The 25,302-nt window shown below is 56.2% G+C and overlaps 2 protein-coding genes across 41 annotated transcripts in view; one reads left to right on the top strand and one right to left on the bottom strand.

Moving 5' to 3' along the window:
• The window catches only part of AKNA (AT-hook transcription factor), a 50,619-nt gene extending 32,381 nt beyond the window's left edge, over window positions 1-18,238 (top strand). For 22 of the 40 annotated variants that reach the window (XM_082695424.1, XM_082695420.1, XM_082695448.1 and 19 more), the window contains 13 exons: window positions 738-892; window positions 986-1,186; window positions 1,999-2,245; window positions 3,205-3,311; window positions 4,032-4,243; window positions 5,710-5,872; window positions 8,849-9,025; window positions 9,540-9,655; window positions 10,303-10,449; window positions 11,633-11,728; window positions 13,237-13,353; window positions 13,664-13,856; window positions 17,009-18,238. In XM_082695424.1, the coding sequence (XP_082551550.1) occupies window positions 738-892; window positions 986-1,186; window positions 1,999-2,245; window positions 3,205-3,311; window positions 4,032-4,243; window positions 5,710-5,872; window positions 8,849-9,025; window positions 9,540-9,655; window positions 10,303-10,449; window positions 11,633-11,728; window positions 13,237-13,353; window positions 13,664-13,856; window positions 17,009-17,273 (2,196 nt within the window). In that variant the 3' untranslated portion in view covers window positions 17,274-18,238. The remainder of the gene's footprint in view (window positions 1-737; window positions 893-985; window positions 1,187-1,998; window positions 2,246-3,204; window positions 3,312-4,031; window positions 4,244-5,709; window positions 5,873-8,848; window positions 9,026-9,539; window positions 9,656-10,302; window positions 10,450-11,632; window positions 11,729-13,236; window positions 13,354-13,663; window positions 13,857-17,008) is intronic. The other 18 variants (XM_082695439.1, XM_082695415.1, XM_082695427.1 and 15 more) reach the window with 1 other exon arrangement.
• Window positions 18,239-19,747: 1,509 nt separating this feature from the next.
• On the bottom strand, window positions 19,748-22,983 carry LOC309846288 (alpha-1-acid glycoprotein-like). Its single transcript, XM_082695172.1, has 6 exons — window positions 22,831-22,983; window positions 22,253-22,395; window positions 21,955-22,025; window positions 21,063-21,170; window positions 20,812-20,915; window positions 19,748-19,950 (listed from the first exon to the last, which is right to left on the bottom strand). The coding sequence occupies exons 1-6, from the start codon at window positions 22,942-22,944 to the stop codon at window positions 19,873-19,875; spliced, it is 618 nt and encodes a 205-aa protein (XP_082551298.1). The 5' UTR covers window positions 22,945-22,983; the 3' UTR covers window positions 19,748-19,872.
• Window positions 22,984-25,302: the final 2,319 nt, after the last annotated feature.

The raw sequence follows: 25,302 nt of genomic DNA, 5'->3' as shown, positions 1-25,302 counted from the left end.
GGAGGGCCAACATCACAAGCCGCTGGGAGACACCACTGTTTGCATGGCGTGTAGTTGAGCAGAGTGAGGCGATGGCAAGGGAGTCTCTAGATTTTGCTGCCCTTGCTGCACAGGCGTGTGTGTTGGGGCCAGAGCAGGAGAAAGGACAGTGTGGCAGGTGAGGTGGGGGCTGCCGGCGGACGATAGCCGTGATGCGGGGAGCTCTTGGCGGCTCAGGGTTGTGGGGGAAGCTCTCCCACTGGGGAAAGCTCCCCCCAGTGCTGCCCCATGCACCAGTGGATGAAAACCTGAGTGTGTCCTCTTCAGGGGCTCCCATGCTCCCGCCTGGGAGGTGTTTGGGGGGTTCAGTGGCCATACTGGAATGGAGCTGGCCGGGAGAGATGCTGCTGGCAGGAAATCTGGGCTCAAATCTCAGCTCTGTCCTCGCTTCTGTTGTAAGTTTGGGCAAATCATTTGAGCCTCAGTTTCCTGTCTGTGAAATGGGTGGTGATAGTCATCCCTGCTGGGCTTACGGAGAAGTGCCGTCTGAGTGGAGCCTGGCGGGGAGTAGGTGTCCGTGAACAGCGTCAGTGCTAAAGATCACCCCGTCCACTCCCTGCGCTCTGCCCACGCAGGAAAGGATGACATGGCTTTTGAGGCTCAGCTATTACTTTTCAGCCCCCAGCATGAGCCTTGTAGAAGGTAGGTCACTGAGTAGTGTCTATTACCTGCTGAATGTCTGTCTCTTCACTGCCCAGCCTGCCGCCGCCAGCAGCATGGGCCCCTACGCCTCAACTGTGAACGTGGAGCTTAGCCCTGCGAGCAGTGAGGGGGACAGGCCCCTGGGCCTTTCGGCCCCACTCAGGCACGAGGAGCTGGAGGTGGAGCAGGGTCTCCATGGCCTCCTGGAGCGGTGAGTACCAGGGGGGGACCAGGGCATCCAGCCCCATGACGGGATGGTGCCCGGCCTTGCTGGGCAGAAGTCATGCTCCTCTGGGTTTCGCAGGTATCTCAGCACGACGTCCCTCCCAGAAGCCGTGAGCATAGAGGACGGGGAGGAGGAGGAGGAGGAGGAGGAGGAGGACGGTCAAGGCCACAGAGTGGAAGTTGATGGGCCAGCTCCAGCTCTAGGAAACTCCAAGGCCACCAGGATCCCCATAAGGCGGCTCCCAGCCCTGGACAAACGAGGTCACGGGGCTCCTGTCACGTATGTCTGTGAACCCCCGTCTTGTCCCTGAAACCAGCTCTGGAACCACAGGCGTGGCCATGGTCCTAGAGAGCGAGCGGCTCTTCACGGCTTAGCCATGTCTTTCCTGACCTGTCCCTCCAAGCTGTGGGACGGGTACACCACCGGGAACACGAGCGGGGACTTGGGGTGGGGCGGACACGGTTTCTGGTAGGACAGAGGCTGCAATAGTAATGTCCTTCTCCTTCTCATTCTCACACCTTCCAGATTTTTCCGGGAGGCTTCAGAGCCATTCTCTGTTTAGTGCCTCTCTTGATCTTCCTTTAAAGAGAGAAAGAAGGAGACAGAACCCGTGAGCAGGCCCCAGACCCAGAGCCTTGGGCAGACGACAGACTCTGTCAAGAATAGAATAATACTGTTTTTGTGTGTGTCTTCTTTTTATGGCTAAAGTTAGTTTGTTTTTGTCACATTAAATACTGATCTTCCATTTATAACGATGACATAAGCCTTTGAGGAGATGGAAGTTTCTGGAAGGGGCTGAGGTAGGGAAGAGAGAAGGCGGGTTGGAGCCTGTGAAATGATACTGTAGCTCATTTGTTTCCACACTGTTGCCTCTGTGGTGCCTTGGGTGGGATTTGCTGGCCATCCCCACTGGACACAGGAGAAAAGTAAAGTTCAGAGAGGGGTGGTGCCCTGCCCAAGGTCACACAGCTAGAAGATGACAACAACCAGGGTGGGCGGCTGGGGGCGTCTGGCTCCTGAGCTTGTGTCCTGGGCTTTGTGGCTCCCAGGACAGGGCTCAGAGTCAGTGTGTCTCTCCTCCTCCCCACCAGGGAGACTGCGGAGCTGATAGGGTCCGCGAAGCCTGCAGGCATCCATGCATCCGCGGCCAGGAATGGGTACCTCCAGGGCTCCGACAAAGCTGAGGCAGCTCCTCCAGGCCCAAGCAGGCCGCCTTACCCTCAGGGCACCAAGACCGCGGGATCGCACCAGAGCAGTCTGACCAGCTTAGAGGGAAGCGGCATCTCTGAGCACCTTCCACAGAAGTCTCTGCGCCAAGCTGGGGGGCTCCCTCCAGAGGTAAGCATGTCCATGAGGCGTGGATCTCCCAGAGATTTCTGCCCCCGCGCCTTTGCTCACACCCTTCCAGCATGCCTGCTCTTTCGGTCCCTGCCAGTTACAGTTCTGCCCAACATCCAGGGCTTATGCCCCGTCACTTCCCGTACCCCTGCCCCCCTGCCAGGAACTCTTGCTTGTCCTCCGAGAGCTTGGAGCCCATTGTATTTCTCTGAGTCTGCTGAGCACAGATCGGGGGGAGTCCTTGACTCCATGGCCTATTGGTGACATTAGACCAGAAATTTTAAAACTGTCGCAGGAGTCACAGATCCCTATGGAAATATCACTTACACTATGGTTCCTTCCATAGAACAGTGCATATAGATACCTGTACACACACACACACACACACACACACACACACACACACGCACACCTACGGTCCTAATGGCTCGTCATCAGAAATCTGCGCTAGACCATGAACTCTTTGAGGGTAGGCACCTGTGTTGCCTATTTGAGTTCTCCATGATTCCATTAGACCCGGTATCGAGGAGGGGTGCATGGTGGATGAGTTTTATTCTCCCGAGTCATTGGCCCAGGGCATTTCTGCAGTCAGGACCCTGGCGTTGCAGGCCCGAGCCGGAAGACATGTGGAAGTGCGAATCCCATCTCCAGGATGAGATGGCTTTCACCTTCCTTCTCCTTCCCCTCTTCCTCAGCTTAGAATAGCTGCCACAGAATCTCTGCTGAGGGTCTCAGGGAAGCAGGACCCGCTCAGGGTAGCGGCGGGGAGTCCCTGTTGTTGGCCTGGTGCTGGTCCCCAGCGCCTGAGGACGGCGCGGGGCCTGGCTGCTGGGAGCTGGGCCAGCCTCCTCACTGCCTGTGAGCCTCTGGAATGTGAGGCCCAGGCCAGGACCGGGGAAGGGCTTCCCAGCTCGCCTCAGACACATTGCTCAGACTTAAAGGGACACCGCCTCTTTCAGGAGCCCTGGATGGCATCCCCAGAGACAGACAGTGGCTTTGTGGGCTCAGAAACCAGCAGAGTGTCGCCCCTCACCCAAACACCGGAGCACCGGCTCTCCCACATCAGGTACCCCAAGACTCCCCACTTCCCCATCAGCGGCGCACGTGGAGGGGTAGCCTGGGAATCAAAGTGCTATGAGGCCCAGAGCAGGGCTCGATGGTCTGGGCATTCTCGGAGCCCTCACCCCATCCCCCAACCAAGGTTCTTTGCCTCCATCTTATCAATAGAGGGGCACCAAGGTTCAGAGAGGGAAAGTGACTAGCCCAGCGTCACTCAGCCAGTCTGCGACAGCCGGGGGAATAAGTAACTACTAAGCGAATGAGTGAGTGAATGGGGAACGAGATGTAGAAGAGGCATGAGGTGAGCAGAAGACAAGGCTAAAGGGACTCCTGGGGACTACGGGGAAGGAGACAGGGACAGCACCCCAAGGCAAGGTCTCAGGCGAGGGGGGAGTGAGGAGCTGCCATGTGGAGTGACAGCTTCAAACCCTGGTGCAGCCCCCCAGGAGACCTGCTCGGGAAGAAAGGATTAAAATTCCCTTTCCCTGTATATTTGCTAAAAATGAACGTGAGCTTTATAATCTTGCGTCTGTGGGTAGACAGGTGCCCAGCTCTCCTGTAGACACAGAAATGCATGTGTAATTCGGTTGTACGTTCAGAAACACTGAGCGTGCAGGGTTGCTCAGTCCCAGCGGTCAGGAGCTCATGGGCTTAGCGTGTGGAAGGGCTCAGAGGCCGGGGCCTGTCCGTGCGATCCCAGCTCGTCTCTGCCTCCTCGCCCCCTCAGCACCGCAGGAACGTTGGCCCAGCCTTTTGCTTCATCTGAGCCTCGGGATGCAGCCTCCCACCCCCAGACCGGGGCTCCTCCAGTCCCCAGAAGAGCCATGGAACCCAGCACACCCAGGAGCCAAGCCCAAAGGCGACCCTCGGGCCGGACCAGTCCTCTGCGGCAGCGGGCACTGAGCCTCCGTGCGGAGCAGGCGCTGGTGGCCGAGATGGGTGAGTGGGTGCGTCTGGGTCAACCGGAACCTGGGAGTGGCCGGACGGCGTGGACTGAAAAATCAAACCAACAAAAAACTTGCATTACCCTTTAGGATACAAAGTATCCTAGAGGTTCATGGTGGGAGTATTTGAAACCACAGGGAAAAGAGAAAAAAATAGGCTAAAAACTGTTGCCACCTCATTCGGGTCTCGAACCCACGGGCTGTCCTCTCTCTGCCAGTCTGTGCATGTTTAGAGACATTCTGGATGGACACGGGATGACACTCTCTCAGTGTTTAATAACCTCCTGTTCACTAAACCCTGTGTCCTGAACACTTCCGTGTCTAGAAATCCCGCGATGCAGTTTTTTAACTTTAAAGTGATGCATGTAAGCCTTTTAGTGCAATAAACATACGGGAAAGAATAAAAATGGATGGATTTTCACAAAAAATGAACACAGACCCACAAACCGCGTGATCAGAATCCCAGCCCCCCCTCCACCATCACCCCTCATCCCATCAAAGGCTCTTTCCAAGGCTCATTATTGAAAATTTTAAAAATTAAACTTTAATTAAAAGTTCAATCAGTTAGGATTCCGTGTGTAGTTACGAGAAATAATCCAGGGATTTCCCATGTCCCTTCACCTGGGTTCCCCCTCATTGATAACATCCTGCAAAACCACGGGGCAGATTTTGACCAGGACCGCCGCCTCTTGGCCCTTTATGGACCCCTCACATCTGTGCCCCTCCTGCCTATACGCCCTCCAGAACTCCTGGTGACTTCCCCCTCTGTCCTCAGTGTCTATAATTTTGTCATTCCAGGAATGTTCTATAAATGGGATGATCCATATGATTTGGGGGTGGATTTTTTTTTTTTAATTTTAACGTAGCCTCTCTCGGGAGATTGATCTACATTGTTCCCTGTAACAATAGTCTGTTCCTTTCTATACTGTTGATTGACGTTCCAAGGGCTCCTTGTTTTCGAATGCAGGGGCCAGATGAGTGGTGTTTGAGTGGTGTTTAACCTCTGGTTGCCCACGCCTTTGAGAGGCTCAAGTTTTGAACACTCTCCCAGAAGCATGTACACAGGCAAAGGTGTGACTCTGACTTTAGGGGGAGGTGGGGCTCTGAAGTCCGACGCGGACCCACATGGTGATGTACAGCAGAGCGTGAGGGGGTCCACATGAAGTTGCAAAGAGCGCTTTCCAGGGGAATGTTCCTAAAGACTCACATCCGATGCTGAAATGGTGGATGGCAGGGGAAGTCTAGGCAGAAAGAGCTCTGCAGGCCCAGCTTTGCTCTCCAGGCTCTCAGCAAACACCACATCTTCGGGTTCTGAGAGCAGTGGGCCAGTGACCTCGTTGGAAACTTTACTTGTGACCTTAGCCATCACTGTCTCTTTGCCCGTATCCTCTTACCGGCAGAAATTCGTGCTTCAAGGGTCCTCTCTGGGTCAACTCACCTTGCTCTCTTTTTGCCTTCTAGCGGTCCCTGGCTCAGAGTTCGAGGGGCGAAAGCAGGTTTCCCAACAGCTACCCCGCAACGCGACAATCAGCCCCCCACCCACCCTGACCCCTGCGGCTGCCACTCTGCCCCCCGGACCCACAGAGAGCACCCGCACCTTCCTCCTCACCAGGACAGAGAGAGAGTAAGTCATACCAGCACAGAGACAGAACAGTGGTGCCCAGGGGAGGCAAGGCCTCGCTCAGCAATCATATCCAGTGGTGGCCGTGTGGGGGCCCTCGGACCCAGGTGTCCTGCTTCCCGGCTCAGGGCCACTCCATGGGACCTCACTGATGTGGACTTTGAGGACACTTTTCCGGCCAGTGGGAAATGACCTAGGGGTGCCCCTTTCTGGTGCTAAGACCTTGGTCCCTGTCCCCTAGTATTTGTCTTCCAAGCCAGTCTACTCTTTCTGGAGGTGGATTTTTAGTGGTTGGTGCTGCCATTGTATGAATTGAGGAGGGACTGGTCCTCGATTCTCTTCTTTTTAATCCAAGCACTATTGTCCCACTAAGAGAGTTGCTCCTTGCTTGGTTGAACGGAAATGGGAAAGTAGGGTAGCCAGCCCTCTTACCTCTCCTTTGAGTTGCTTTTGGCTAGTAAGCAATCACAAGCCTTTGTTGGATTAGGGATCTCTGTTCCAGGTATGTAGGGAAGGCTGCTCTGTTGGGACCCCGTCCGAGGCCCCTGGGCCTGTGCCATCATGGGCCTGTCACGTTTCCTGTTGGCAGAGGCGGGTGAAGGTCTGGTGTTGGGCATCCTGTCTGGAGTTTAATAAGGGTCCTGCTGCAGTCCCTGTGGCCCTGGCAGAGGAGTTCCAGCTTGTGGGTCAGCGATACACCAGCCCTTGAGAATATGATAGCAGACAGGACAGTCTTTGGCCTAGGAAATCTCGCCATCTTGTAGGATTAACAAAAAAACACATTGTCACACTCACCAGTCTAAGTGTGGTGGCAGCAGAAGCTCCAGGGACTGTGGGAACACAAATGACAGACATCAGGCCCAGTCAGAGGCTTCAGGGCGGGCTTCCTGGAGGAGGGGGTATCTCAGCGGAGACCAGAAGTTAGAGAGAGAGAAGAGTTCCTGGCAGGGACAAGAGCATGAGCAAAGGCCTGTGGGTGAGGGAGCACCCATCACCTTGGCAGAGGCAGTTCATTTTAGCGGGGTCCCTGAGCATGGGTGCTGTGATGAGCGCTGAGCAGTGGACAGGGATACCAGGAGGCCTGGGGGGGGCGCCTCAGAGGGCCTCAAACACCATGGTGAGAGGTTTGGATAGTGGCTCAGCTCAGATAAATGAGTTCATTTAATATTCACAAATGCATATGGGTACAGCTGAGGACCATGAGGGGGATTTAAAAGAGAATGGGAAGGTCAGGTTCACGTTTTAGAAGGAGTTGTCTGGCCACTCGCTGGGTGAGGAGGCAAGGCGGGCAGACCGCCAAGAAAGCCGCTCCCCCAGGACAGACACAATGGGGCCAGTAGGTGGGAATGGGGTGCGTTCGAAGAGAGACGTAAGCATTGAGCCCACAGGACTTAGGAGTTGGTTAACTTTGGGGGCATTCAGGGAGGGAGAAGGGTCTTGAATGAGTCAGACTTCTGGCTGGCCAGCCAGTTGGATGCTGATACAGAGATGGGGAACTCAGCAGGGGAAAAAGTTGACAGAGAAGGATGAACTTGAAATGTCAGCGGGCTCTCAGTCACAAAAGCATGAAGTCAGCAAGACTGAGATCCTGCCGGAAATACACAGAGGAGGCAAGCAACACCCCAGTGAGTGTTTTGAGTACCGGGCCACCTTCACCTCCCTGGAGGAGTTGCCTTCCAGTCCTGCATGCAGGGGTGAACGGGTAACAGGAGCTCCCGCCCCCCTGCCTCTTGCCGACGCCCTGCTCTTGGCCTTGGAAACCCCAACAAAGGTCTCCCTGGGGATTGCCAGGAGACCTGGCTGTCCTGGACGCACACTGCCTGGGGGCCCAGTTAGAGAGCTCTCCGCTCCCACAGACACCCTGGGAGAGCGGCAGGGGGCGCCTGGAGACACTCAGCCTCCTTTCCGGGGCCACCAAGCAAGAGGGAGCCCTGAGGGGAGCCCTGCCCCAGAAGCTGGCCCAAACAGGAGATGGAGCCGCGGCACCAGCCCAGGCTGTGCCGAGCCCGGACGCCGACGCATTGTGTGTAGGGGTTTATGTGCAGGGTGGTGGGGGAGCCCCATTGGCCGTGAGGTCAGAGTCTCAGATGAGACCCGGAGATACGGGTGCTGGCTGGAAAGACGCGCAAACAGTACTTACCCCATAGACGCCAGCCCCTCGTTGAGCTACTTGCCTGTAAGAGGCTGGTCCGCGTTTGCGGCGGCCCTGGGGACCACAGCAGCCTTGTCGAGAGCGCTGTGCCCTTCCAGCCTGCTCACATCCCAGTATCTTCTATCACCAGCAGACAGGCTTGAACAACTTGGGAGATGTTCAGGGGAAGCCAGGAGGGACAGCCAAGTAAGGGTGGGAAGGAAACCGGCCTGAGCTGTTAGTTAGCATTTCTACAGACAGAGGTTGGTGGGGGGTAGGGGGGGGTCGCCTGGTGGCCTAGTCGATTAAGCATCTGCCTTTGGCTAGGGTCCTGATCCCCCGGGGTCCTGGTATTGAAGTGCGTGGCAGGTTCCCTGCTTCTCACTTCACCTGCCACTGTCCCTGCTTGTGCTCCCTCTCTCTCTCCATCAAATAAATAAATGTTTTTTAAAAATAGAGGGCAGCCCAGGCCAGTTAGAAGGCAGATTTTAAAGTGGACCTTCAGCAACACCATCATCTGTCCACCTGCTCGCTCGATCTTGACAATGGGCCACTGATTCTTCAGAAAAGCTACTCAGAGGCCTTGCATGGGGCGGGGCTGGGTTGGGTGACCTTCAAAGGATGTGCTGCTTTGCCCACCAAGTGTGCAGGGACACAAGCTCAGAGAGAGGTTGAGATAGGTAGCAAGAAAAATGAACGCACCAGGAAGTTCCAAAATCGGTCGAGGGCAGAGCTGGACCCAGTGCCGGCTGGGAAAGGGACAAGCCCGGGGCATCCGAACAGCCCTCGGGGTGGCTGCAGCTTGCGGCATCGTTATCTTCATTTCTGCCCCCCCTGCCCCACCCCAGCCAGGCCATCCGAGAGCTGCAGGAAGAGGTCTCCCGGCTCCGTCTGCGCCTGGAAGACAGCCTGCACCAGCCAGCCCAGGGCAGCCCGACGCGCCCTGTGTCCACCCTCGGCCGCCCCACCCGGGCCCGGGCCCGGCCCGCGGATGCCTCGGTTTCCTGGGGTTCCCACTATGGCAGGTGGGTGACCCCCAAACGCTCACCCTTGTGCCCTGGGGCCAGCAGCAGGAGGGAGACTTGGCTGCCTCTGGGGCTCTCCACACATGGGGCTTGACACCCCTTTCCCCCTCAGACAGTTTTATACTATGTAATATTCGATACGTAAAATGTCTAAGGTATCACCTGAACTCCCCACCTGTGTCAAGAGCTAGACATTCCCAGGCTGTCCACCTGCTCGCTCGCTCCTCGGCGTGTCCTCTGTGATCAGCTGTTTGTTCCTAAGTGTTCTTATGGGAGGGCACTGGGTTGAGGTTTTCATGGACATTGACTCATGAATCCTTCCCGTAGTTGCTGTCCGTATCCCCTCACGACAGATGAGGAAACGGAGGGTCACAGAGGCTTTCTCTGAGCATGACTCAGAGTCTTTGATTTTGACTTTCGTGCTTCCTTCTGGGTTGGCTTGCTTGCTGGTCACCTGGAAAGTCTGCATGAAACCGCATCCGCTGACATCATTCCTCTCTTTCCTTTTTGCTAGTAGATCCACAGAGAGATTGTCTGCTGAGCCCGCAGTGGGGGAGCGAGTGGAGCCCGCAGGAAGACGGCGAGCCAGGTCTTCCTCGGTGCCTCGGGAGGTGCCGCAGCTGTCCCTGAGTAAGTGAGCACCGGCCCGGACCGATGTCTGGAGGCTCCCGTCTGGGCCCGTTAGCTCAGTTGTCAAGGACCATAGCAGTAGCCTTAGAAGGAACCTGGAGAAGGTTCTGTGTGTGCTCTTCAGGCCCTCGTAGTTGTCTGAGGTACAGTGCACTTCCAGTGGTGGCCATGGAATGTCACGCACGCGAGGGTTTCTAGAAGGGCTTTGTGTGGTCCTCATGTTCCATCTTCACTGCAAGGCGGGGGTGTATCATCCATATTCTGCAGATGCAGACACCAGAGCTCGGAAGTGCAGGGGAAGTACCTGAAGGACAAGCGGTGGGGTTCAGCCCACCTCACTCCTTCTTGGCTGTGTGACTTTGGCCCGGGCATTGACCTGCTCTGTGCAGTTAAAGGGACAGCGAACTGCAGTGGTAACAGTGTCCCCGTCCGGGGATTGCCGTGAGGGTACATGCACGGCCCGGTGGGTCCAGCCCAGAGCTCAGCACAAGGTCAGGGGTCCCCATGTGTCAGCGGATGTTACTAAGGGGCAGACACAGGATCAAACCCAAGCTCAGCCCCAGAGCCTCAAGTTAGGGTTGGCTCTCTCCCTGAGCTCTGTGACACATCCCCTGTCCCCCTTCAATGCCCCTCTTTTCCTACCCCAGGTTCCGAATCTGAGCCAACCTCCCCTCAGCGGTTCTCTGAAAAGAGCCAGGCCACCGAGGACAGCGCCCAATCCACTCGGGACAGAATGAAAGGAGCTGGTGGCACCAGGCGGCCAGACAGGGTCTCCTTCTGGGGCCAGTACACAGGTGGGCTGCAGGGCATGGCCCAACCCCCGGGGAAGACCCCCATCACTGAAGCCTTCCCCCTTTCACCATGGGCCATTGAAAGATGAGCATTTTCTGTGAATCTGTGACACAGGGAGCTGCAGGAAGTGCCTCCTCTGTGAGTCCATTCTTTCCCCCAGCAAACAGTCTGATGCCTCCCTGCCCTGGACCCCATGCTGGCTTCTGGGGGAGCCCCTTTAGCTGGTTGGTCACAAAGAGGGTTCTGCTGTGTGCAGGGCGGATGCCAGATCACTGGCCCCTCGCCCACCTTCAGGTCGGATTCCCCAAGGCATCAGCCCCCCCGTGTCTCCTGAACTAGGCACCCAGTACATAGTAAGACTTCTGGTGACACAGAGTAGGATTTCAGAGTGCTTAACCTGAAAACAAACACGGACATAGCTCTGACTTCCAGGAATCTGACTGGATAACAGACGATAACAAATGAGCCATGACATCAGGTGTGTAAATTACAGAGGTGGCTGTCACTCGTAGCAGCCTGCGGGGGGGGGGGGGGGGAGGCGTCAGTTCACCTCAGATCCATAGGGCCGAGGGCAGGGGACGTGGCAGGAAGTGAGAGACGCATGTCCTCTCCCACGGAGCAGACAGAGCTGAGGGGTTAGATGTGGGAACAGTGGGCCGGTCTGGGGGCCCCCGAGGCAACACACATGGAATAGGAAGTGGGAAGTCTGCGGGGACTCGGGGGGCCAGAAGAGGATTGATCAGGCCACATTCTGAAGGTCTGTCTTGAGGCTCAGAGAGGGACAAGGCAGCAGGTGACAGGTCTGGGTAAAGACCCAGGCATCTGTCCAACCTTCTGACAGCCAGGAGCACTGTCCATGTGCTGGACGCCAGGCGGAGCACCTCACAGACACGGCCCCACTCACCCCTTAGGACGCCCGTGAGACCCAGACTGGGACGGTCCCCATTTCATAGCCGCTCACGGCACAAGGAGAAGACCCAGCTCACCCCGTGCCCAAGCCATCCCAATGCCACCTGGCCAGTGGCGGGTCTGGGGAAAGCAGCCCTGCTTGTCCTTGCTTCTCCTGTCCTCCTGGCCTGCTTCCCAGCCTGCCAGAGCTGGGCTTTGTTCATGCCTTCTTAGGACCTCCCCGATCCTCCTCGGTTCTCCAGACATGCCAAAGCGGACGGTCTGGTTTCTTCCCAGGCAAGGAGTACCATGTTCTGACCCCCAAGACGGCCCCAAGACACAGTGGCTCAGTCTCCTGTCCCCAGTGCCGACCCGCCAGGACCCGGGAATCAGGTGAGGGATGGTACCTGGGGAAGTGGTCGGTGCATAGAGGCTGCGGCTGCTCCTGTTAGGAAAGGGCGTAGACGGGGGCCTGGACAAGGGAGCAGGATTTGGGGGTGCTCCTCAGCCCTCCCGACGTCTCCTGTCCTCACACCTGTGTCTCCAGGTGCCACTGCCTAATGCTGCGCTCCTTGACCAGGACAGGGAGAAACCATGCGCATGACCTAAGTCCTGAGAAGGTGGGGGTGGGGCCAGGCAGTAGGGCCCAGGCGGGATAATTCTGTCCTGTCTCCCCTCCATCCTCACCACTCGGATTCCTTCCCCCAGACCCAACAGGGAAGAGTCATGGGGAGAGCAGTGGCTGGAGAATATGGGCACTGGGCTCTAGTCCCAGTCCCGCCACTGACTTGCTGGGTGATCTCAGGCAACTTCCTTAACATCTCTGAGCCTCCAGCCTCAACGTCCTGAATGAAAGGATTGGAGATGGTCCCAAGGCCCTTTCAGGAGCTTGTCCCTTAGTAGACCCCCACTGGAAGCCGGGCATCATGCTAAGCGATTTACAAACATTAATCCTCACAACCCTATGAAATGTGTTTTGTCCATTTTATTCCTACGCCTATTTTACAGGTGAGGAAACTGAGGCCCAGAGAGGTTAAGTAACCTGCTCAAGGGCACACAGCTTACTAGTGGTAGAGCCAGGATTTGAACCCAGGTGGTTGTGAGTCCAGAGCTCTGGCTCTTCACCATTGTGTTGCTTTGCCTTTGCTCGAGTCCCAGCAGGCCTCCCTGTTCATTCGTTCCTCCATTCATTCATTCATTCATTCACTCACTCACTCATTGAACACCATCCCATCCTGGGCCATGGGCTAAGCAGACAAGGACAAAACTGGTCTGAGCTGGGCTAGGAGGCACAGGTGGGAGCCTGCAACCCAGGGCAGCGGGTAGGAGGCCTCCCACTGAGGTGCAGCTGGAAGAGGTGAGCCAACCCTGGAATTCCACCTGGGGGAGGTGTTGAGAATTTGTAGGGGAAGAGAACGAGGTGCCCACCCTCCGTCTGCTCCTGTAGGCCTCCACTGACTGCCCCCCCAACCCCCCCGGTGCCTGAGGGCCACTGTGGGCCACTCCCATATGAACAATGGGCCTGTCTCAGTGTGGAGGAGGGACCGTAGGTTCAGGGCCTGCGTTCTGGAGAGCCGGGCTTGGGCTCAGATAGCACTGCCGATTTCCTACTTGGACATTGTGGCAAATCATTCAAGCTCTAGGAGCCTCAGTTCACCAGTCTGTAAAATGGGAGTGATGTCTCAGCCAGCACCGTGGCTTGTTGGATTTGATAGCAGAATGCATGAAGGCCCTCAGCAGGAGCCCAGGCTTGTTACATGCTGACCTCGCTGTCTCGGAGGCAGCTTGTCCCCTCTGCAGTGGCCCCCAAGGGAAGCTCGGTGCTGACAGAGGTCTGCTTGGGGGCTCCAGGCCAGTGATCAGACCTCATCCTCCCCTAACATCTTTTCCTCCTCTTCCAGCTGGCAGTGTCACCAGGGACCCACCAGGACTGTCCGCCACTGATCCCCTGCAGTGCCCCCTGTGTGGTCGAGTCGGGCTGCCCCCAGCGACGGATGGCCCAGACTCAGCCGCCTCAGGTAGGGACAGACACTCACTCTGTCCCTACACAGTGAGTGTAGGGACAGACACTCACTCTCTTCTCCCAAAGAGACCCCCAGCTCTCCTTTATGGGGGTTCATGGGCCCATAGGGTATTTCACTGGGATGGTGGCTCTCCCAGTGTGGGATAGAGCAAAGTGGACAGAAGATTTGTTTCTCAAAGCCCAGCGCTCCCAGCGTGGCCAGCCCCGTGTCCACCTGTCACAGGGCAGGGACTTGGGGGGGGGGCGGTCTTGGCTAGATCTTCCCCAGTGATCATACTGTTGTCTCTGGTGTCCCTCCCTCACAGGGCCAGACAAGGCAGCCAGCAGGAGAAACACACGCCCAGCCTCCAGCCCCACGCAGCGGAGCAAGCGTGCTGGGTCGCCGGCCCGGCCACCTCCAGGACTCTGGTATCTGGCAGCTGCGCCCCCAGCACCTGCCCCTGCTGCCTTGGCCTACGTCTCCTCTGTTCCCGTCATGCCTTTTCCATCAGCCACTGTGTAAGAACCTTCCTTTCCTTCCTTCCCTGCCTGTCTGAGTCGCTGCAGGAATCATAGTCAGACCCGGGTCAGGCAGCTGAGAACCCAGGCACCTGGTACTCCTGTGTTTAACCAGCAGAACATGCTGAACGCTCATATAGTCACTCAACAAGCCCTAAATGCTCCTGCCTCCCAGGGAGAGGCTTGGCCTGTCGGTTGGGCGGGGGGAGGGGGGACTCGGCAGTGAAGGAGCCGGCAGAGGGCCCTGAGCTCGCAGGGAAAGCACGTGGGAAGCTCCCCATTTCCTCGTGGGTCTTCCCGGCAAGCAAGTAATTGCTCCCTCACTGTTTCTTAATAGGCTTAATTTTTAAGAATATTTTTAGATGTAAGAGAAATGGAGCAGATAGTACAGAGTTACATATACTCCCTACACACACACACACACACACACACAGAGTTTCCCTTGTTGTTACGTTCGTCTGGCACCTTTGATAGTGAGCCAATAGTAATAACTCACTCTTAACGAAAGCCCACAGTTTCTTGGGCTTTCTTCAGTTTTTACCGGAACGTCTTCTGTCTGGGATCCCAACCAGGAGGCCGCATACATGCCTCTTGGTGGTTGTGGGTCCTTAGGCCCCTCTTGGCTGTGACCGTCTCTAAGACATTCCCCGTGTCTGAGGCCCCGAGCGTGGAGGAGGACTGGGCAGGGCTGTGAGAGGAGGAACACGCCCTCTTTGTGGATGTGGACAGAACATCTGCAGGAGAAAAAGGACGTGAGCCGTGGAGGCAGAAGTGGTTCAGGTTGGAGACTCGTTGCTGCACCAGAGTCCCGTCTGCTGCTTGCTGCTGCCACGGCCTCAGTAGAGCGCCTGCTTCTCTGAGCCTCAGTTTTCCCACCTAGTAAATGGGGTAATAGTCTGGACCAGGGACGGTTGTGCAAGGATTAAACGAAGCACGTGGGCAGGCGCTCGGGTGATGTGTGCGCAATGTGCGGGGCGGTGCAGGCGCGAGCTCACGGCCCGATCAGAAGGCAGCACCACCCTCCCAGCCCACAGGACTACTGTGCACTGCTGTCCTAGGAGACAGACGAGGAAAGGTGGCTGCAACAGGACACCCGCTAGGTCTGTGCCTCAGTGTCCCTCAGTAGAAAATGAGTCTGTCGGGAGTCTTGGTCAGAAGCCTTTGTCTGTGGCAACAAGAGGCGGGGGTCCCTGTGGGCCCTGGTGCTTGATGGGAGCAGAGGCACCAGTACCAGCCAGCCCCTGGGCCCGTGAGGACCCTGGCCTGCAGTGGGGCATCTTGCCGCCCTCAGCAGAGTCTGGGAACGTTCTCCTCCATCAGCTACGAGAGGCCGTTCTGCACGCTCAGGCCCCCAGCACAGGGGCTAAGACCCCTGCCTATGCTCCTGCTCACTGGGAAGGGCAGGTTTTGCCTGGAGTTTGGTGGCCTGGGATAAAGCTCCGAGTTCCCCTGGTAGGCATGGGACTCACCGCTTCTGAGGCTGTTCCATGTCCTTCCAGGCTCAGACCTGTGGACAGACCTAAGCAGGCTGCTATCCCCATAAATGGTCCGGTCGTAGGGAAGGGGAAAGGCCCTGGGCTGTAGTGCCCAACATACCTGGTCGGTGGGAGCCATATAACCTTGGCCGGGGGTCACTTTGTTCCTAGTCTGTGCCTCAGTGTTTCCCTCTGTGAAATGGGTTGTGGTAGAGAGTAAACGAACTACTGCATGGAAAGCCAACAGTATATAGAAGTTGGCCAGGAGCCATACTACTTCCAGTGCTCCTAAAATTGGGGCTGATGATGCCCTCAGGTTTCTCCAGCTGTCTTCTGCCAAACTGAGCATGCTCAGTGACAGGCCAGGGCGCCCTCAGGAATGTATGGGCCTGTGCTGCCACCTGCTGGCCGTCTGTCTTCCAGCCTCTGCACCAGGGGCTTTCTAGCTAAAAAAGGTTTTTGTTTTGATGGACTGGGTAGGTTGTAGCTTCTGCCTTAGGGGGAGTTGTGTGTGTGGGTTTTTTTAAGATTTTATTTATTTGACAGAGAGAAATCACAAGCAGACATAGAGGCAGGCAGAGAGAGAGAAAGAGAGGGAAGCAGGCTCCCTGCCAAGCAGAGAGCCTGATGCAGGACTCGATCCTAGGACCCTGAGATCGTGACCTGAGCCGAAGGCAGCAGCTTAACCCACTGAGCCACCCAGGCACCCCCTTAGGGGGAGTTTTGAAGCACTTTGGGGCCAAGCTGGTCATCCAGTTCCTAGAAGCTAGGGGTGTGCAGAAACCCAGTCGTTAGACCAGCTAGTCCCCAGAGGAGGGAATAGGAGTCAAGAAGCCTATTCATGGGGTTCAGATGGTATGTATGGGCATCACTGGATGCTGATGACGAGCTCTGGGTGTGAATAGAGCACCGCCCCTTGCAGCTGTCTGACCCTGAGCTGACATTGACAGAGGCACTGTGAGTGCCCAGGCAGTCAGTGGAGCTTTTCCTGTTGGGTCGATCCTGGGAGGTGGCTAACTGTGGCTCCTTTCGGTGGGGGGACAGTAGTCCCTGAAGGGTAAAGTCCCATGGCCAGCATCCTATGGCCAACTCCCCAGAATAGCTAGCACTGGGGACCAAGCCTCCTGCATACGTAGCCCCTCTGATCTTCCCTTGCTCATCCATAAAGCATAACGGAGCCCACCAAAGAAGCAAACCATGTGCTGATAGAGCAAACACTTAGCTCTGAGCCTGGCCCCTGGACCCAGGATGCAGTGCTGGCTCTGGGTGGGGCAGTGCCTTTTACCTGTGAGGAGCTGCCGGACTGAGAGCCTGGGGTGACCCTGCTGTCCCTGCGATCTGGCTCTCAGGTTAGAAGCCCCAGGAACCAGCGGGTCAGCGGTGTCACCGCAGGGCCGGGCTCCGCGGCTGGCACATAGTATAGGATCAATAAAGACATACCGAGTCAATGGGGAGAAGGAAGGACCGTTGTCGTGCACCTGTTCCGGGTCAGGCACTGCTCTCCTCATGCTTCATCCCTCGGCTGCATCCTCGAAGGAGCTGTTTATTACTCCCACTTGAGAGGTGCAGACACTGAGCCCCTGAAAGTAGGGGCTGGGGCCCAACGGGTGCATGCCGACCCCGGCACTCTGCTCGGCTCTCGCTGCTGTGCGTGAACGCAGACCCCTCTCTCCTCAGGTACTACGTGCCTCCAGGACCTACCTCCGCCTCCTCAGCCCACTCAGCCCCTGCTGACTGGCCCCCCTCGACCCCCTCCCGAGTGGCCGGGGGGCAGCGACGCTCCATCCAGCTGGACCTGGAGGACCTGGAGGAGCTCAACACGGCACTCGCAGAAGCCATGCAGGCCGCCGAGGGCATCCGCTCCACCACCAAGCACATGAGCCACTCCCTGTCTGCCGACCTGCGCCAGACCCGAAGCCTGCGGGGCTCCTGCCTCTTCTGACTTCCCAGGAGACCCAGAACTGGCTGGGGCGGGGGGGGGGGGGGAGCAGGCTGGCGGGCGGGCTGCTGCTGCCCTCCGGGCAGGGGGTCTGCTGGAGTCACTGCTGAAGGCCCCACAGGTCCCTCCTGAGAGGTGTCCTTCTAGCTCAGGCCTTGCCTGCTGGGTGTCTCCACTGTGCAAGGAGTGTTGGCCTGGTCGTCTGGAGAGGGAACTTACCGGGAGCCCGGCCACTGCAGGAAGAGCTGGGACCTCGGCTGCCTTCTGCCCAGATGCGATCTTTGGGGTCTCCTGGTCCTGCACCGTCCACCTCTGGCTAATAATACGTATTTCATATACAGACGGACAGATTTGTTTTGAAACGGAGTTTTCCTGGTCTTTGGTTCAACCCACAAGGCCAGATAAAAAGGGCTCGGGCCTCGGTCTCTGGTGCAAACGAGTCTCTTCGTCCAGGATCTGCCGCTCTGGAGTCGGCATCTTGGGGAAGGGATGTCCGGGCACTTTCCCCCTAGTGACTGGTGGCCAGTAGAGCACTTTGGGACCATTGAAATGTCAAGATGTCAGGCCCCTAGGAGGACGTGTGCCCAGCTTCTCCATGGTCAGAGAGTCCTTTCCCGTGGGCCTGCTGGGAAGAGAGATCCTCACTCCCCGGGGGACCCGGAAGCCGTCCACCACGGTCCCTCTCTGTAGCTCATCCCGGCCTCCCCAGCTCTGTCGCTGGGATCCCTGTGGGACCTGGCTAGTGGGCAGCTCCCTGCGGGCCGCGCTGTGCAGCCGGGAGGCCAGCCCCTGTCGTGCTCCCCGGTTCGTAGCAGCGGGTACCTCAGCTTTTCTGGAACGTGTATGCATCGGTGATATGTGTATATTTGATGCGTTTAAAAATCTATTTTCGTTATGAGGGCAAATGAAGAAGAATGAATATTGATCTTTTTTAAAAAGAAAAAAAAAAAATCCCAAAGCGGCCCACATTCGTGGTGTGTGTGTGTGTCCTCGAGGTGTGGTTTCTTGACTCAAGTTTGTGGGGTAGAAAGTTCCAAGACGAGCCGAACCCTTCCCTCGGGGGATCTAGTGAGTGCCCATTTCCAGACTCGGCCTGCCTTCCTATGGGGGTTTATTTTTTTACTTTTTTTCTTTCTTTCTTTCTTTTTTTTTAAGATTTTATTTATTTACCTGGCAGAGTGAGAGGGTAAACACAGGCAGGGGGAGTGGGAAAGAGAGAAGCAGGCTTCCCACCAAGCCGGGAGACCTGATGTGGGGCTTGATCCCAGGACCTTGGTATCATGACCCGAGCCAAACCAGACACTTAACGACTAAGCCACGCAGGCACCCCCCATGGGGATTTCTATTTCTCCATGCTGCCCAGCAGCCTGGGTCAGGACTTTGAGCATTTTTTTTTTAAAGATTTCATCTATTTATTTGACAGAGATCACAAGTAGGCAGGAAGGCAGAGAGAGGGGGAAGCAGGCTCCCCGCTGAGCAGAGAGCCTGATTTGGGGCTTGATCCCAGGACCCTGAGACAATGACCTGAGCTGAAGGCAGAGGCTTTAACCCATTGAGCCACCCAGGCGCCCCCATTGGGCATTTTGACCAGAGAGACTGCCAGGCCAAGCCCCTCCTTAACTGAGGTCAGAGCTGGTAAGAGACACACAGCACATTGGTGTCTGTCAAAGCAGGAGCCGGGACTCACTCCAGTGCTCCGCCTAGTAGCAGACGGCAACTCCAGCCACCCTTTCCCGAGCACCCAGTAGACACTAATCCTTGAGCTCGGTACTCAGCATGGCAGCTCACAGAGGGCACCTGCCAGCCTCCCGGACCCCTGCCATGTGCCCCCTTCCTAGAAGAGAGACTGAGGTCCCAAAGGCTGGCCTGCACCATCTCACAATGCCTGACTCCAAAAAGTCTGTTTTCCCTGTTACTGCACTTCCTTCGTAAGCTCCAGGAGCTTCCCACCAATGCCAGCTGTGTCCTCCCTTAGCTTTATTCCCAGCCCCCCGCCCCACCCTGCTGACCACCACACTTGCTTCTCTCTGCCTCCAGGCAAGCCCCCTCCCAACTTGCCTCCCAGATGGCCACGGTGAGGTCTGATGCGTGGTCCCGCACGCCTGGTACCACCTGCTGCAGTCCTCCACCCGCCGCCCCACCCTCATTTACCTGAACTTCTACCGGGGCGCTCTGCCTCGGCGTTTGCCAAACATCCTCCCAGTCCTTGGCTTGCAGCTGGAAGAGCAGGTGTTCAAACCTCCAAATCTTTCTGGGCTGGTTCAGATGCCCCTTCCAGGAAGCCCTCCCAGACTTCATTGCAGAAGGAACCTCCGCGTGCTGGGTTCCCACAACATTCTGTGCCCATCATCCCCCCAGCCATGTGCATATGACAGCGGGGGCTCTTCCCACCAAGGGCTGGGCCTTATGCCCTGATCAGCCAGGGCTCAGCTCAGGGCGGGCTTCAAGACCCATGAATGAATGAATGAATGACAACATGAGCAAACGAGCCCCTGTCTCCTGTTTCACAGGCAGAAGCTTTATTAATGCACCTGAGACAAAAACATCATGTACAAAAGGGGTGGGCCTAGGGCTGAGGATGGGCCCCACGGTCCGCAGGGTCCTAGTCCAATGCCGTGTGTTCCTCCTTTTCCTTCTGCCTTTCTTCCTTGTGCTGCTTCTCCAGCGGCCCACACAGATCCTGGAAGACAGTGAGAGGGGAGCCCGGTGATGCAAGGGGCTCTTGTGAGGGCAAGGGTGGATGAGCTCCGGACTGGGGCGTCAGCTCAGGGACCCGGGGAGAGGCACGGTCCAGCTCTGAGCCTCAGCTTCTTGCACACCCGATGGGGGCTCGAGGCTTTACAAACAGCTGCCGTGTACTGAGGACTCGCCAAGCCCCTGGACCGATCTGGATTTTGTGGGGATGATGTAACCGAGGTTCAGGGGTCCTTGCATCCTGTCTGCGGTCCCCCAGCCAGTGGATAGGGAAGGCAGGAGGCACACCAGGGCCAGTTGGTGCTGTGCCCAGTCCTTTCCTGCAGCTGCCAGGCGTGGGGACTGAAGGAGCTTTAGGCCGCTGGTGGGCAGGAGAGATGGCCTCAGGTGGCCAATGGAGACCTTTTTACTTTGATGATAATAAAAGTATTTCATGCATATCTGAAAAAGTATAGCCCGCTCAGCAGCTCTCCATTTTAGAGATTGCCTTATAGGACACGACCAAGGAAAGCCTCTGACGTATCTGATGTCTGGGCTGTGGCCGGCAGGTGTAAGCGATAATCACCCTTGTGTGTTTCCCCGTCAAGTTCCCACTGCCACCCTTATTCCCACTGTTCCTCCTCCCTTCCTGTCCTCTCTGTTTCCCAGGGACTTTCCCTCCTGGGCCCTCAACCTTTGGGCCTCTGGGGAGCTCAGCTGTCCCTGCAGGGAGGCAGGTGCTTACAAGTAGGACATCCTGCCTCACTATGCAGCCTTGGGCAGCTGGTCTCCCTATCCGGGCCTCTGGGGCTGCCCCCAGGCAGGAGGGCTCCGAGGGCGGGCATAGCCTCGTCTGCATTGCGCTCACCTTTTTCGCATCAGTGTAATTGATCTCCGACTTCCGCATGCCAAAGCACGTGATGGCTTCATGGAAAACTCTCATTTGTTCCTCAGTCACTTCTGCCTTGTCAGCTGCAGGAGGGAACAAGGGGGCTGGGTGAGCACGCCGGGGGCCTAGCTGGGGCTCAGGGGAGGGCGGGGGTTCTGGGGGCCCAGCCACAGGGACAGGTGGTCTGCTGGGTGAGTTCTGGGTGAGGTGGATATTGGAGGGGTGCTTACCATACAAGGACAGTCCCTTGTTCTGCTCATCTCTCAGGGAGTGGCCCAGCATGAAGATCCTGGGATCTTTGGTGAGCAGGAGATCGGCAAAGTCTTCTTTGCCGGACTCTGGAGAAGAAAACCTCTGGGTGAGACCACATAGCACAATGGGTCTGATCACAGGTGAGGGACCATGAGTGTTCCCGTGGCCCCCCCAGCGGTCAGTGAAGGCTGGGAGTTCACCTGGGCCAACGACCTTCACTCCGTCTGTGTGCCGGGCCTTGCAAAGAGATGTGGAATCGTAGGAGCCTCGTGCCGACTGTGGCTGTCAGGGACTTTCTCCCCATTTTACAGATGAGAAAAGTGAGGCACAGACAGGAGCCTCAGGGCTGCCCAGGGCTGTTGGTTTAATCCCACCAGCATTTGTATGCCCACTACTATGTGCCCTCTCTGGGGCGATGGTGGGGACAGGAGTGGGGTCATTCCCTGCCTGACACAGACTGACTGCCACCCTCAGGTCCCAAAGGGGAAAGAGTAGTGGAGAGAGGCAGGCCTGCAGCCAGCCCTCGGTTTGAATTCTAGTTCTAATTACAGGCTGTGTGACGTCAGGGAAACAATTGACTTCTCTGTTTCTCTGTTTCCTCAGCTGATCGCTGTCAGGTCCTCCTAAGATTGTGAGTCTCGGGTGGGTTAATCCTAGTAAAAGTACTTCAAACAGTGCCTGGCACATAGAGCTCAAATCTGGGGACAGTTATTACTCGTTATTGCCATGTGGAGACCCTGGGACGTCAGAAATGTAGGAAGAAGGCCTGTCCTGGGTTCTTCGTGGCTTCGCCCCAGCACTGACCCTATTTATTGTCTGGTCCATCCACAGGTCCCCATGACACACCCCAGTCCTCCCATTGGTCCTCACCGTGTTTGGACAGGGTTCCATTTTCCCTCTGGACCTTTAGACAAGTAGAGTTATGGATGCAGTGATTCCCACTAAAGCCAGACAGAAGGAAGGGGGAAACAGAAAGATCGTCAAGGGGAAGAAGTGAACAATCACCGGTCATGATCATCGAGGGCAAGAGTTGGGGCCGAGTAAACCGCCCTCCCCATCCACAGATGAAAAGGCTGAGGTCAGGAGGAAGGAGGGACTTGCTCGAGGTTTCCCAGCAGCTAGGAGCAGAAGCTGGGGCTGGGGGCAAGCTAGCATGTGGGGGTCTTACATGGTTTGATAGTCTATGAGCCGTATTGTGTCATCCGTATGGTTGGGCTCCAAGTAAAAGAAGCCCGCTTGGAGCATTCCAGCCAACTGATTGATGTCCGGGTTGTGGAAGGCGGCGGCGATACAAAACCACTTGCCAGAGATCTGGGGAGAAGCCAAGAGCTGATGACAGAGGCTGGGAGCCGAATGCCCCTGCCTGCCAGCCAGCCAGGTACAGAGATGTCCCCCTCCTTTTTACACGCAGGGAGACTGGGGCCCCAGGCGAGGAGGACACAGGCAGGAGCTCACTCCGAGGGTCAGGAACCTCCCCCAGACACTGGGTGGCCCTCCGGGGCCAGGACAGGATGTCCCCTCTGAGGGAACTTGCCATGAGGCTTCTGAGTTAGGAAGCAGAAGAAGGCGTCCAGAGCCTGGTCAGAAGGTCACCCCAGGACCCAGGAGAGAAGAGGGCAGAAGCAGACAGAAGCGGGCAGAAGCAGACGGGGGGTGGGGGGGGGGTGGCGACCACAAGCCAGCGGGAGAAGGGGAGCCCAGGGAAGGAGGCAGCTGCCCCTGGTGCTCGGGGGTCGAGGGACGCACCTGGTCCAGGGTGGCGTTGGTGACGGGCGCTGCTGTGAGGTTGGCACACACTGGGCTCTGGGCATGCAGCAGAGGAAGGAGGCTCAGGGCAGCAAGGACCCAGGACAGCACCATGCCTAGACGGAGAGACTCCTGGAGTCCAGCAGAACTGCTGGCTGGAGGGTACAGTGATTTTATAATGAGCTGTGGGAGGAGCCCTAGAGCCCCATGGTGACACAATCCATGAACTCTTGTGAAATGCTTTGCACAAATCCTTCCCTCCCTCCCCCAAAGCCCACTGTAGCTAAAGCCTCCAAGCCTTGGTCTAATTCAGAACCCTGACCTGAAGGGTTACAGGGGCCCCAAGGTCAGGCTGTTCAAAGCCAAGGCGGGTGTGGGCTGGAGTAGTATCATTAAATGTGTAGATTTCATAGAGGGACCTCTAAGCAAGCGAAGAGGTTCTTCTTTTGTTTTGTTTTGTTTTTTCATTTTGTTTTCTTTTGTTTTAAAGATTGTTTATTTATTTGAGATAGAGCGGAAGAGCCAGAGCAGGTGGGAGCGGCAGAGGGAGAGGGAGAAGCAGGCTCTCTGCTGAGCAGGGAGCCTGATATGGGGCTCCATCCCAGGACCCTGAGATCACGACCTGAGCCCAAAGCAGACGCTTTACTGACTGAGACACTCAGTTGGCCCTGTTTTGTCTTGTTTTAAAAGCTCTTAGGTTTTTTACCCAATTTGTGCCTCACTGAGCATCCAGGGTGAAAGCCAGCCACAAATCAAATGCTGAAAGTGATTCAGACACTTCCCAGGCTAGGTGGGGTTCGGGTGAGTGATGGGGAAGGGCTCTGGGGCAGGTGTGAGGGCATGAAGGCAAACCACTGATTCCATTCCAGCTGAGTGTGGTAACAACCAAGGGGGAACAAAAGTCCACTGGGGGAGGGGGGCTGTCAACCCAGCCTCAGAGGCAGGGATCCTTCTACAAGGAGGAGGTGTCCAAGTTACACATCTATTTCCGGTAAATGTGGTGTTACCTGAACTAGCTCCCAACACCTAAAACAAGAAATGAGGCACGTGTGGTCTCCACCCCCTGCCGTGGAACAGGAAGGTGGCCTCTGTCGTCACCAGGAGGTCCCCAGGCCCCGATAGTGCCCAGCACCCCAGATGTGTGCATCCACAGTCCATGAGTGTTTCTGCCTGACCGGGTCACAGCTTTAGCCCTATGAACGAATACTTCCCCAAAGCCTTCTTATGTTATGGTACAGTTTTGTATCCCTGTTCATTTCATATATTTTGAGTCATTTTCCAGGTTTCCGTGTAGTCAGTGGTTATAATTTTAATGGACGCACACCCCTGTCGTGCTCTTCCTAGGTTCCCTGTACTTATGGTGCCCTCTCTTTATATCCGTAGCATTTAATTTTTTTCCAGCTTTATAGAGGGAGAATTGCCTCTAGCATTTCATATGGTGATGTTTCCTTGGAATGCCACGAGTCAAAAAGTGACCGAATCCCTTTCTATCATGCCCTACCATTCAAGGGAGAGAAAAACATGTCACTGATAAGACTACGATGTTATTCTGTTATTCAAAATAGCCAAGAACTAGAAACAGTTCAAATGCCAGTCATCAGGAAAATGGAAAGACACATCATAACAGTTTCATACAGGGAATACTATGTAGCAATCAAAAGGAACTAACTACTAGCATATGAGACAACAGCTGAGAATCTCCAAAACATTCTGCTGAACAAAAAGAGCCAGATTAATCAAGCACATACTGTTTGGTTCCAGGTACAGAATGTTCTCGAACCCCCCAAATGGATCTAGAATGGCAGAAATCAGACCGGTGGTTGCCTCGGGCAAGGAGGGCAGTCTGAGGGCCAGAGGTTGGAAGAGCACTTTCTGAGGTCCGTGGCCGAATGCGCCATTTCCACTACAGGGTTGGTTACGCGCATAATGCACATTTGTGAAAACTCACTGAACCCTGAACCTAAAATGTGTGCGTTTTACTGTATGCCAATTACACCTTAATTAAGCTGATTTAAAAAAAAAAAAAAAAAACCTCTCTCCCCAAAGAGAGATGACAAAACACATGACAAATCAAAAACACGAACACTGTCTAATGTGGTGCCAGTTTGGCGACACAGAGGAGTCCCCTCCTCCACATCCTTGTCAGAAGTGGGATTTCCTCTTCTCTTTGCTCTTTTTTTTTTTTTTTTTTTTTTTTTTTTTGCCAGCTCACTTGGTGTTTTGGATGGGCATTGCCCTAATTTGAGTCTTGAGAAAAGGAGCGGTGTTCGTCGGCGGGGAAGAGTGGAGGGCAGAGAGCGTGGGGCGTGTGGAGGACCTGGGGTCCGAGTGGCCGGCAGTGGGATGGCGTGGGAGTGACGGGGCCCATGCTGGAGAGGTTGGTGGGAACCGAGCCTGCAGGGCACAGGAGCCGGGCTGGGGAGTCTGCCCTGGACCCCGCAGGGATCAGGAGAAAGGGAAGGTTTTAAGTGA

The sequence above is a fragment of the Mustela nivalis genome (genome assembly GCF_964662115.1).
Source record: "Mustela nivalis genome assembly, chromosome: 13".
NCBI lineage: Eukaryota > Metazoa > Chordata > Mammalia > Carnivora > Mustelidae > Mustela > Mustela nivalis.
This window is presented reverse-complemented; position numbering and strand designations above follow the sequence as displayed.